The sequence below is a fragment of the Pristiophorus japonicus genome, chromosome 5 (genome assembly GCF_044704955.1).
Source record: "Pristiophorus japonicus isolate sPriJap1 chromosome 5, sPriJap1.hap1, whole genome shotgun sequence".
NCBI classification, from domain to species: domain Eukaryota; kingdom Metazoa; phylum Chordata; class Chondrichthyes; family Pristiophoridae; genus Pristiophorus; species Pristiophorus japonicus.
This window is the reverse complement of record NC_091981.1, coordinates 35,341,668-35,355,126: the sequence shown is the minus strand read 5'-3', so window position 1 is coordinate 35,355,126 and position 13,459 is coordinate 35,341,668. Positions and strand designations below refer to the sequence as shown.

General features: G+C 48.8%; 1 protein-coding gene across 1 annotated transcript in view; it reads left to right on the top strand.

Annotated features, from left to right (window-relative positions):
- Positions 1-13,459, top strand: part of pdcd6 (programmed cell death 6) — a 29,910-nt gene that overhangs the window by 10,838 nt on the left and 5,613 nt on the right. Inside the window, exons 2-4 of the mRNA XM_070879831.1 lie at positions 5,017-5,078; positions 6,884-6,928; positions 8,750-8,908. Of these exons, the coding sequence (XP_070735932.1) occupies positions 5,017-5,078; positions 6,884-6,928; positions 8,750-8,908 (266 nt within the window). The remainder of the gene's footprint in view (positions 1-5,016; positions 5,079-6,883; positions 6,929-8,749; positions 8,909-13,459) is intronic.

Here is a 13,459-nt window from a genome sequence, read left to right as displayed (position 1 = left end):
CGCGCTCACACGTTTTTTTCCATTTGAAAGCCGCTGAGTGGCCTGCGCGGATCTCCAGACCACCACGCAGCTTAATGGGCTGTCCGAAAAAATGGGGGTAGAGGTTATGATATGAAATTATTGAACTCTGTGTTGAATCTAGAAGGTTGTAAAGTGCCTAATAGAAAGAGGAGGTGCTGTTCCTTGAGTTTACGTTGAGCTTCATTGGAGACCGAGATAGAGACGCCAGACTGTGATTGGTCTGGAGAATTAAAATGACAGGTGACCGGAGGATTGGGGTCACACTTGCGGACTGAATGGAGGTCTACGGCAAAGCAGTCCCCCAATCTGCGTTTGGTCTCCCCAATGTAGAGGAGACCATATCGTGCGCAGCAAATACCGTATACTAAATTGAAAGAAGTACAAGTAAATCGCTGTTTTACCTGGATGGTGGTAAGGGAGCAGGTAAAAGGGCAGTTGTTGCATCTCCTGTGCTTGTATGGGGACGTGGGAAGGGGAGTGAGTGTTGGGTATGTTAGAGGAGTGGACCAGGGTTTCATGAAGGCATTCAGGGAGGGGAAGGGAAAATGTGTTTGTTGGTGGAATCATGCTGGAGGTTGTGGAAATGGTGGAGGATGATCCGTTAAATGTGGAGGCTGGTGAGGTAGAAGGTGAGGACAAGGGGAACCATATTGTGTTCTGGGAGGGAGTAGAAGTGCAGGAAATTGAACATATGCGGTCGAGGCCCCTGTCAACCACAGTGGATAGGAATCATTGGTTGAGGAAAAAGGAAGACATATCTGAAACACTGGTATGGAAGGTGGCATCGTCAGAACTGATGAGACAGAGAAACTGGGAGAATGGAATCATCATCATAGGCAGTCCCTCGAAATTGAGGAAGACTTGCTTCCACTGTAAAAGTGAGTTCTCGGGTACAGTTCAATATGCGAATTACAGTCTCTGTCACAGTGGGGCACACTGGTTGAAGGAAAGGGTGGATGGGGAGCCTGGTTGGCCGCACGCTCCCTCCGCTGTGTGCGCTTGATTTCCGCATGCTTTTGGCGACGAGACACGGGGTGCTCGGTGCCCTCCTGGATGCTCTTCCTCCACTTTGGGCAGTCTTGGGCCAGGGATTCGCAGGTGCCGGTGGGGATGTTGCACTTTATCAAGGAGGCTTTGAGGATGTCCTTGAAATGTTTCCTCTGCCCATCTGGGGTTCGCTTGCCATGTCGGAGCTCTGAGTAGAACGCTTGCTGAGGGAATCTTGTGTCGAGCATGTGGACGATGTGGTCCGCTCAGCGGAGCTGGTCGAGTGTGGTCAGTGCTTCGATGCTGGGGATGTTGGCCTGAGCGAGAACACTGACGTTGGTGCGTCTATACTCCATTTGCAGGATCTTGCGGAGGCAGCGATGGTGGTATTTCTCCAACGCTTTGAGATGTCGTCAGTATATAGTCCATGACTCTGAGCCTTATAGGAGGGTGGGTATCATTACTGCCCATAGACCATAAGCTTGGTGCCAGATTTGAGGTCCTGGTCTTCAAACACACTTCCTCAGGTGACCGGAGGCTGCGCTGGCACACCGGAGGCGGTGTTTGGACCTAGTCATCGATGTCTGCCCATGCTGATAGTAGGCTCCCGAGTTATGGAAAATGGTCCACATTGTCCAAGGCTACGCTGTGGATTTTGATAACCGGGGTGCAGTGCTGTTTGGCGAGGTCAGGTTTGTGGAGGACCTTTGTCTTACAGATGTTTAGTGTAAGGCCCATGCTTTTGTACGCCTAGGTGAAGGTGTTAATGATGGCTTGGAGTTCGGCCTCAGAGTGCGCAGACGCAAGCGTCGTCCACGTACTGTAGTTCAATGACAAAGGATCTCGCCTGGAGGAGGCGGTAGCTCTATAGTTTAGTTCCACTCCAACGGGGAGCTTGTTGAGAGTGAGATGAAGCATTGCAGCAAGGAAGATCGAGAAGAGTGTTGGTGCGATGATGCAGCCCTGCTTGACCCCGATCCGTATATGGATTGGGTCTGTGGTGGATCCGTTGGTCAGGATCATGGCTTGCATGTCATCGTAGAGCAGACGGTGGATGGTGACAAACTTTTGATGGCAGCCGAAACGGAGGAGGACGCTTCATAGTCCCTCACGGTTGAGAGTGTCAAAGGCTTTTGAGGTCAAAAAAGGCCATGTACAAGAGTTGATGCTGTTCCCTGCATTTCTCTTGTGGTTGTCGTGCGGTGAAGATCATGTCCGTTGTACCCATTAGTGGAAGGAATCTGCATTGCGACTCTGGGAGGAGCTCTTCAGCCACAGGGAGAAGACGATTGAGGAGGATTCTTGCGATGACTTTCCCAGTGGCTGACAGCAGGGAGATTCCTCTATAGTTACCACAGTCGGATTTGTCCCCTTTTTTGAAGATGGTCACGATTACGGCATCTCTGAGATGATCTGGCATGCTCTCCAGCTTCCAGATAAGAGAGATGAGGTCATGCATTCGTGCCAATAGTGCTGCACTGCCATACTTTAGTGCCTCAACGGGGGTTCCATCTGCTCCTGTTGTCTTGTTATTGAGCTGACGGATGGCCTTTTCTACCTCGTGCAGGGGTGGGGTTTTGCTGAGATGGTGGCGGGTAGCATGCTGTGAGATGGAGTCAAGGACACTCGCGCCGAAGACAGAGTCTCTGTTAAGGAAATCTTCGAAGTGCTCCTTCCAGCAGGCACTGACTGCCTCCGTGTCCTTAATGAGTGCCTCTCCGTTCTTGGCCAGCAGTGGGATGGGGCCTTGGGTGCTTGGGCCGTAAGTGGTCTTGACTGCGCTGAAGAATCCTCGCACGTCATGGTTGTCAGCCAGCTGTTGGACTTCCTGTGCTTTCTCTACCCACCATCTATTCTTAAGGTCGCAGGTTTTTTGTTGGATCTCGGCCTTCAGCTGCCTGTAGAGCTGCTTTGCTGCTCCTGTATTGGGTTGCTGCTTTAGGTTCAGAAATGCCTTGCGCTTGCGGTTTATTAGCACCTGGATCTCTTGGTCGTTCTCGTCAAACCAGTTTTGGTGTTTCCTGGTTGAGTGACCGAGCGTCTCTCTGCAGGTGCTGGTTATGGAGGCGTTGAGGGCAGACAGACGCTGTGGGCACTCTGCGTCATCGAGGGTCGCCAGGTTGGCAGTGAGGTGCTGACTGCATAGGGCTTTCTTAACTGGGTCTTTGAATGCCCCAGCGTTGATTTTCCTGCGGCATTGTTTCTGTTGCCGTCACTGTTTTGGGGCGATGTTGATGACTGAGCGGATTAGGCTGTCCAGCAATTGTCGGCTCCCGTCATGGCGCGGGTGATGCGCATGTCATTGCGGTCCCTCGCTCGGATGATAACGTAGTCGAGCAGATGCCAGTGCTTGGAGTGAGGGTGTTGCCATGATGGCTTTTACTTGTCCCTTTGACGGAACAAGGTGTTAGTGATGACCAGGTCATGTTCTAGGCATTTTGTCAGGAGCAGGGTACCGCTTGAGTTGGTTGTCCCTACTCTCTCTGCCGATCACGCCTCCCCAGAGGTCTTGTGTCCTTACCGACTCTGGCGTTGAAGTCGCCAAGGAGAATCAGAATCATGAGACAGTCACTTATCCCACAGGAGGAGCCTCTGAGACGGCCCACCAGTTCATTCTTGATGGCGAAGCCAATTTCACGGAGGCGGCGTTCATCTGGTTTGCCTTTCCAGAAGATGATGTAACCACCACCTTGTTCTTTGAGCTGGCCTTTCCCTGCCTGCCAGGTCTCACTTAGGGCGGCAATGTCAAAGCGTCTGAGTTCTCGGGCAACATTACGGTCTGTCGCTGTCGGGGTGGTCCATGAGGGTCCTGACGTTCCAGGTCCCGAACTTCATTTTGAAGGGTGGGAAATGCCTGCGTATGAGTTCTTTTAATGTGGGGTGGCCGTTGCACACCGGCTATCACATGGGCTTAGCAGAGCAATGTCTTGGTCCAGTGGCAAGGGGATCCAAGACAACTGGAGACCAGGCTCTGCTGTATGGGCCTAGATGTTGGGAAATCAGTGGCGTGGAGGGTGAGACACTTGAGGCAATGTTTCACTCTCCCAGGGATTAGTCCCCGACTGAGGGCAAACACTGGGCCCCGTTCACGTTTTTTAGCTCCATCCCGCTCCATCTTTGTTTCTTGGGGTCGCAGAAGGAGAGAGGGTGGCCGCCACTGTTACACATGTCCGCCGCGATTCCCCCAGCTATCTTCACCTCCACAGTCGAGTGGGACCAGCGGCCGAAGGGCAGTTGAGGCGCCAGCGGGGTCTGCATTACATCCGAGAATGGAATAGAGTTCTTACAGGAAGCAGGTTGGGAGGAAGTGTAATCAAGGTAGCTGTGGGAGGCAATAAGCTTATAGTGGCTATTGGTCAATAATAGCCTATCCCCAGAAATGGAGACACAGAAGTCGAGGAAGGGCAAGAGTCTGAGGTGGACCACGTGAATCATAGAAATTTACAGCACGGAATGAGACCATTTCGGCCCTTGTGAAGGCGAGGGAAGGGTGGAAATTGGAAGCAAGGTTGTTGAAATTTTCCAGTTTGGGACGCGAGCAGGAAATGGCACCAGTACAGTCATAAATGTACTGGAAAAAGAGGTGAGGGAGGGAACCCGAGTAGGACTGGAACAAAGACTGTTCCATATTCCACGAAAAGGCAAGCATAGCTGGGACCCATACGAGTTCTAACCTTTTTATTAGGCCAATGTGATTGGAGTCAAAGGAAAAGTTGTTCAATGTGAGAACAAGTTCAGCCAGGCAGAGGAGGATGGTGCTGGATGTGGACTGGTTTGTCCTCCGTTCAAGGAAGAAGCGGAGAGCCCTCTGGCCTTCCTGGTGGGGGATGGAGGTGTGCAAGGTGCCCGCTGGGACAATGTCAGATATAATAGTGTCTTGCTGATCTGGATAAGAATGGGAGTGGAGTCCATAGAAATATAAATGGTACTCGATAGGGATGATACTACATTTTTCTCATTTAAAATCATTCTAGAGCTTTATTCATACCTACCTTGTGCTTGTTTCAGGGTCGATAGAGACCGAAGTGGGATTATATCTGAACCTGAGCTCCAGCAGGCTTTATCCAATGGTAAGTCAGCACCTACAAACTGTTTTGTAGTGCCCTTCCTGAAAATTAAAAGGTGTGCTGTTGACCAAGTATCATGGCATTGAAACAATGTCAGTTCTTGTATTTCATGACCGTGTGAGATAAGTGGAAAATGTCGCAGTGCTGGTGCATGCAAAAGTACTGGATTTGAAATAAATGACTAACTGAAAAGTAAAACTGAAATCATTTTGTCCAACTTTACGAAAGCAAAAGTTACTGTTAGTTTTTGTTTTTATGTGTAAACCCTGTGAAACATGAATAATTACAACATAAATCATTTGGTTTTCACTGGGGTTCCGTGTTTGTTTTAATTATCCAAAACTTTTTTTAATAGTTTTTATTCAAAATACAATTGAAGTTTAAATTTAGCAGGGGGAGAAATGCAAGGAAGAACTTGCGTTTATAAACTATATTTCGTATTCTCGACGTCCCCAAGCGCTTCACATCCAATGTATTGCTTTTGAAGTGAAGTCATTGTTATGTAGGCCAACACGGCAGACGATTTGGCACGGCAAGATCCCACAAGCATCCAATTAAACTGGTAGACGTGGCTTCAGACTAACGTCTCATCGGAAGATGGATATCGTATTATTTTGATGGAAACTGGTGTGGAGTTGTGTTGGATAAATTCCATCAACTTATTCACACCTTTCTGTTACCTAAAACATAAAACATGTTATTTGTGGCAATTAGTTTTACTTCGGATTATGTAGGATTACATAGGATATTAAGCACACAAACAGGGCATTTGGCTCAATGAGTCCATGTCAGCATTTATGCTCCACTCGAGCCTCCTCCTGTCTCCTCATCTAACTCGATCAGCATAATCCTCTATTCCCATCTCCCCCATAAGCTTATCTAAGCTCCATTTAAATGCATCTAATCTATTTGTTTTAACCACTCCTTGTGGTAGCGAGTTCCACACTCTCACCACTCTCTGGGTAAAGAAGTTTCCTCTGAATTCCTTATTTTAATTCTTTCACACAAGAAAAATAAATCCCGTCCTAAAGAATTGATGGATTCTAACCTAAATATCTTAGCAACACTGAATTTCAGCTAGAATGAACTAGTGCCTGGAGGCTTGCTCAAAAAATAGAGATGAGTCGAGCTGAGATTTAAAGCGATCAGAAAGCTAAGAAGAGTTGTTGAGTAGATTAGGAATTCTGTTTGTCTGCCAGTTAAACTCCCGATTCCACTCTCCCTTCTGCCTGCCAAACCCCCCCCCCCCCCCCCCACTCTGCCTATCTGCCCGGCCCTCCACCCCCCGCCTGCTGTCCCGTCGTTCCCCTGCCTGCCGCCCCGTCCTGTCCCCCCACTTGCCGACCCGTGTCTCTCCTTCCACCCCCCCCCCCCACCCCCAGCCTGCTGTTCCGCGTCCCTGCTGCAGCCCCCCCCACCCCCCGACACCTGTCTCTTTCCTCCCCCCTCCTCCTCTGCCTGACGCCAGTCTCTCCCTCCGCCGTCTGCTCCAATGCTCTAGTAAACTCGATGCAAGCTCAATGGAATGAAGAACTAAGTGATCAGTTGTGTGACTTTACTTTTTCATGAGGCAACAATACAGAACACAGCAGCATGTGTATTGTTGATGTCTAATGCAATGCTGTGTATAGGGAGGGTGCATGTGCACAAAGTAAAGCAAAGGAAAACACATAATTGGGCTGTCTTCATGTCCCTCCCTGGGAGTGAGTTGCCTACTTGCTTTCTCAGTTGAAGTTGGTATGTGAGGAAGAAAAACATGAGATTACACCTTCCCAAAAATAAATCGGTATTTATATTTTGTATTTCAGGAACATGGACACCTTTCAATCCAAAGACCGTCAGGTGCATCATAGGTAAGTGTCTGTTCATTCTCTTTGAATTTAAAGGTGATAATAGAGTGAGCTGTCATTTTTAAACAAAAGTACTAAAGGTGCATGTGAGCCTGTTCCTAAAGCTGCTGGGAAAATTCTTGCATTAAATGCAAGAAAGAAAATTCAGGGGTTTACTGGGAGGAGGAAGGTGCTTGTGCTATCCATGAACCCAGATGGTCAACGGTGAGGACTTCGCCAAGGATTAAAACTATAACGTGAAAGTTCTGTCTGTACTATTAACCATGTGCATTGGAAGTCAGGACATAAGAACAGGAGTAGGTAATTCAGCCACTTGAGCCTACTCCACCATTTGACGAGATTATGGCTGTTCTCCGATCTAACTCCATATACCTGCCTTTGGCTCATATCCCTTAATACCTTTGGCTAACAAAAAGCTATCAGTCTCCAATTTAAAATTAACAATTGATCAATATCCGTTTGCGGAAGGGAGTTCCAAACTTCTACCACCCTTTGTGTGTAGAAGTGTTTCCTAATCAAATTCCTGTCCATCAGCTCAGCAGCGACAATGAATGATGCCCTCCATATAACAATATTAAGCCAGCCAACGAATGGACCAAATCAGAGATGGTCCCTTTTAAGGCAGTTCACAGGAGATGACCACTTGTGCAATTATTGAACAAAGTGACTCTTTGTACTGTGCTTTTCCTGTCGAGCCCCCACCCCCGATCCTCCTGCCCAGTCGAGTCCCCGCCCCCGATGCCTCCCACCGGAAGTGCCGGAACCGGAAGTACAGCCCCGAACCGGAATCAGTCCGACCACGTGTGCTGCTGATCTTCAGAGAGCCTGCCGACGGACCGAGCCTGCTGATCCTCCACTGGGACTGAGCCTGCTGATCCTCCCCTGGAACTGAGCCGGCAACGGACTTCGGCTGGGGGAGGGATGCACATGCGCTGGGGTACAGGACTTTGGCTGGGGGAGGCAGCACTTGTGCTGGGGGGGGCAAGGAACTTTGGCTGGGGGGGGGAACGACGGACGTACTTGCGCTGGGGTAAGGGACTTTGACTGGCACTTGGTGGCTTCTGGGGAGATCTATCCTCTATGGCCTCGAAGTCAAATTGGATCAAGTTCCAATTTGTGAAGTCAGTGAGAACTTGGGCTGGGCGTTTCCATTTACACATTCCAGAGAAATTTCAGGGTGTGGCTTATCCTCCAAGGGGACCAATCACAGACGAGGGCTGGCCATTTTTACAGTACAAATAAACGCATCCATTATTGAAGCTATTGTGACTGTTTCCATTATAAATCTGTGGCCTGCTCTTAGCTTACCATTGTCTAAAGAAGTCAAAAGGATAGAAGTTATGCAGTACTGACAGTACTGTGGAGAACAGGAAGATCTGGGTGACGTGTATGGTTTGGCAGTAGGGTTGAAACCTGGCCGGCCAATTATAACGGGCTTAATGGTGTTGATTTCCTCTGACGTTCCCACTGTGCTTTTGTTAGTCCACTAGGAGCTGGGTATTAATGAATTCGCATAGTCTTTTTACTTGGGTTCAAATCCAACACCAACAGGAGAATTTCCTCTCCACTAGTTGGAGGTCTGTAATGAAATGTGCTTGGATGATCTCAACCAAGTGGATAAAATGCACACTATTTACTGCTTCTTGGCAGATTGTCACAGTAGTTCATATCCTTGACGTGGATAAAATGTAATTTAACACTCTTCATTGTGTTTGATGTGATTTAAATTCTCTTTGCTTGATAATGTTGAATATCTGAAAGATGTATTAAGCCAAATGGCTCTACATTGTGTAATGACATATTTTACATTTATTTTAAACATAGGAATGTTTGACCGGAATAATAGAGGAGGAGTGGATTTCAATGAATTCATGGGTCTTTGGAAGTACATAAATGACTGGCAGAACATCTTTCGAACTTATGACCGAGACAACTCTAGTTTCATTGACAAAAATGAACTCAAACAGGCATTAACAGGTTTTGGTAAGTAAGATACCTAGTGTAAAGTCCTTACACAATACCACAAATCCACACGAGGCACATTCTATGGACAAGGTCACTCTGTGACCTGCACCTTTATTCACAGGACCAAGAAGTGATGACCCTGCGTGGGACCTCCCTTTATATACCTGGATGACCAGGTGAGGAGTGTCTCCCACAAGTTCACCCCCTGTGGTCAATGTGTGCATTTCTCAAGTATATACAGTATTGCAGTGTTGTTACATGAAGGTTACATACATGACATCACCTTCCCCCCCCCCCACGTCTTATTGGGAGCACAGGTTAAGTCTTTCGGATTGTCTGCACTCCCTCGTGGAGCGCCGCAGTTGTGGCTCTGGCTGTTGAGCCTTGGCCTGCGTGTCTGTACCCTGTGGTGAGTCCGGGCTGACCGCAGGGACTGTGCATGCTGCTGAATGTTCTTGTTGCTCGTTCACTGGCAGTGGTGTGAATACCATCTCATGATCTTCCTCAGAGTCCATGCTGAACCTTTTTTTTTTACTTGGTCCAGATGCTTGCGGCATATCTGCCCATTGTTAAGTTTAACCACAATGACCCTATTCCCTTCTTTGTCGATTACAATATCTTCAAACCATTTGGTCCCCAAAGCGTGATTGAGAACAAATACGGGGTCACCAATTTCTATACATCTCCCCCTTGAATTACGGTCATGGTACTCATTTTGGGACTAGCGCTTGCCTTCAACAATATTGGACAGCTGTGTTTTGAGTGTACGTTTCATAAGGAGCTCCACGGGCGGGACCTCCGTGAGCAAGTGCGGTCGGGACCTATAGGCCAGCAGGAAGCGTGATAGGCGGCATTGAAGGGAGGGACCTTGAATCCTGAGCATGCCTTGTTTTGTGATTTGGTCCGCACATTCCGCCTGGCCATTGGAGGCCGGCTTGAACGGTGCTATCCTGACATGGTTGATGCCATTACCCGACATGAAATCCCGGTTTCGCAGCTAGTGAAACATGGGCCATTATCGCTAACAAGGATGTCCGGCAAGTGTGAATCGCAAAGACCGCACGTAGACTCTCCACAGTGGTGGATGTCGTACACGAATTCAAAATGATGCACTCGATCCATTTCTAGTACGCATCAACCACGATGAGAAACATTTTCCCCATGAACGGACCCGCATAGTCTACGTGAATGCATGACCATGGCCTGGTGGGCCAGGGCCACGGGCTAAGCGGGGCCTCTCTGGGGGCATTTCCCAGCTGAGCACACGTTGTGCACCTGCGAACATAGTGTTCCAGGTCTGAATCAATTCCCGGCCACTAAACATGTGACCGGGCAATGGCCTTAATCAGCACGATGCCTGGGTGCTCGCTGTGGCGTTCCCTGATGAAAGCTTCCCTGCCCCTCTGGCGCATGACTACCCGGCTGCCCCATAGTAGGCAGTCGGCTTGGATGGAGAGCTCATCCATCCACCTGTGAAACGGTCTGACCTCCTCAGGGCATGCTCCGTGTGCGGGCGCCCAATCCCCAGTCAGGACACATTTCTTAATCAAAGATAGGAGGGAATCTCTGTTGGTCCAGATTTTGATCTGGAGGGCTGTGATGGGGGAGCCTGCGCTGTCAAAGGCATCAACGGCCATGACCATCTCAGCACTTTGCTCCGCTGCCCCCTCAGTGGTGGCCAGTGGAAGTCTGCTGAACATGTCAGCACAATTTTCAGTGCCCAGCCGGTGCCGGATGGTGTAGTCCTACGCAGCCAGCGTGAGAGCCCATCGCTGTATGAGAGCTGACGCATTGGCATTAACAGCCTTGCTGTCTGACAACAGGGATGTTAACGGCTTGTGGTCCATTTCTAATTCGAACCTCCTGCCAAAAAGATACTGGTGCATCTTTTTCACCCCATAGACACATGCGAGTGCTTCCTTCTCAACCATCCCATATCCACGTTCTGCTTGAGAGCGCGACCTGGAGGCATAAGCCACAGGTTGGAGTTGTCCCTCAGCATTGTACTGCTGCAACACACACCCAACCCCATAGGACGATGCATCACATGTCAGAACCAATTTCTTACAGGGGTTTTACAGGGTCAACAACTTATTTGAACAGTGTAGGTTACGCGCCCGATTGAAAGCCCGTTCTTGACAGTCCCCCAAAACCAATCACAACCTTTACGCAGGAGCATGTGTAGCGGCTCCAACAATGTGCTTAAGTTCGGCAGGAAGTTCCCGAAATAGTTCAACAGTCCCAGAAATGAACGCAACTCCGATGTGTTGCAGGGCCTGGGCGCTCGTCGAATCGCCTCTGTTTTGGATTTGGTAGGCCGTATCCCGTCTGCAGCAACCCTCCTGCCCAGAAACTCGACTTCGGGGGCCAAAAACACACACTTAGGTTTCTTGAGTCGCAGGCCTACCCGGTCCAGTCTGTGGAGGTGTTCCTCGGTGTCCCGATCCGTGATGAGGATGTCGTCTTGGAATACGATGGTTCCAGGAATGCATTTGAGCAGGCTTTCCATGTTTCTTTGAAAGATCGCGGCCGCTGATCAAATGCCAAACGGGCACCTGTTGTAAACAAACAGTTCCTTGTGCATGGTGATTGTGGACAGTAGTTTGAATTCGTCAGCCAGTGCTTGGGTCATGCAGGCTGAAGTGAGGTCCAATTTTGTGAACAGCTTGCCGCCTGCCAGCGTGGCAAAAAGATCCTCCGCTCTCGGAAGTGGATATTGGTCTTGTAAGGACACCCGATTGATAGTGGCCTTGTAGTCGCCACAGATCCTGACCGAGCCATCTGCTTTTAGGACGGGAACAATGGGACTCGCCCAGTCGCTGAATTCAACGGGCGAGATGATGTCCTCTCTCAGCAAACGGTCCAATTCGCTTTCAGTTTTCTCCCGCATCACATACGGCACAGCTCTGGCTTTGTGGTGCACTGGTCTGGCGTCCGGGGTGATGCGAATCACTACTTTGCTACCTTTGAACGTCCCGACGCCAGGTTGCAATAGAGACTCAAATTGCTGTAGGACCTGTGAGCATGAACTTCACTCCACAGGTGACACTGCGTGCACATCCCCCCCCTATTTCCAGTTCATCTCAGCAAACCAGCTCCTCCCCAACAGTGCGGGACCATTGTCCGGGACAATCCAGAGTGGCAGCCGGTTCACTGATCCATTGTGTGTGACAGATAACGTTGCACTGCCTAGCACTGGAATGATTTCTTTGGTGTATGTCTGTAATTGAATCTCAATGCGTTCTTAAAGAAGGGTAACTTTGAAGGTATGAGGCGTGAATTGGCTAGGATAGATTGGCGAATGATGCTTAAGGAGTTGACATTGGATGGGCAATGGCAGACATTTAGAGACCACATGGATGAACTACAACAATTGTACATCCCTGTCTGGCGTAAAAATAAAAAAGGGAAGGTGGCTTAGCCGTGGCTATCAAGGGAAATCAGCGATAGTATTAAAGCCAAGGAAGTGGCATACAAATTGGCCAGAAATAGCAGCGAACCCAGGGACTGGGAGAACTTTAGCACTCAGCAGAGGAGGACAAAGGGTTTGATTAGGGCAGGGAAAATAGGGTACGAGAGGAAGCTTGCAGAGAACATTAAAATGGACTGCAAAAGCTTCTATAGATATGAAAAGAGAAAAAGGCTAGTAAAGACAAACGTAGGTCCCCTGCAGTCAGAATCAGGGGAAGTCATAACTGGGAACAAAGAAATGGCAGACCAATTGAACAAGTACTTCGGTTCGGTATTCACTTAGGAGGACACAAACAACCTTCCGGATATAAAAGGGGTCGGGGGGTCTAGTAAGGAGGAGGAACTGAGGGAAATCCTTATTAGTCGGGAAATTGTGTTGGGGAAATTGATGGGATTGAAGGCCGATAAATCCCCAGGGCCTGATGGTCTGCATCCCAGAGTACTTAAGGAGGTGGCCTTGGAAATAGCGGATGCATTGACAGTCATTTTCCAACATTCCATAGACTCTGGATCAGTTCCTATGGCTACCCTCCACTCCAATGTAACCCCACTTTTTAAAAAAAGGAGGGAGAGAGAAAACAGGGAATTATAGACCGGTCAACCTGACATCGGTAGTGGGTAAAATGATGGAATCAATTATTAAGAATGTCATAGCAGTGCATTTGGAAAGAGGTGACATGATAGGTCCATGTCAGCACGGATTTGTGAAAGGGAAATCATGCTTGACAAATCTTCTGGAATTTTTTAAGGATGTTTCCAGTCGAGTGGACAAGGGAGAACCAGTTGATGATGTGTATTTAGACTTTCAGAAGGCTTTCAATAAGGTCCCACACAAGAGATTAATGTGCAAAGTTAAAGCACATGGGATTAGGGGTAGTGTGCTGATGTGGATTGAGAACTGGTTGGCAGACAGGAAGCAAAGAGTAGGAGTAAATGGATACTTTTCAGAATGGCAGGCAGTGACTAGTGGGGTACCGCAAGGTTCTGTGCTGGAGCCCCAGCTGTTTACATTGTACATTAATGATTTAGACGAGGGGATGAAATGTAGAATCTCCAAATTTGCGGATGACACTAAGTTGGGTGGCAGTGTGAGCTGCG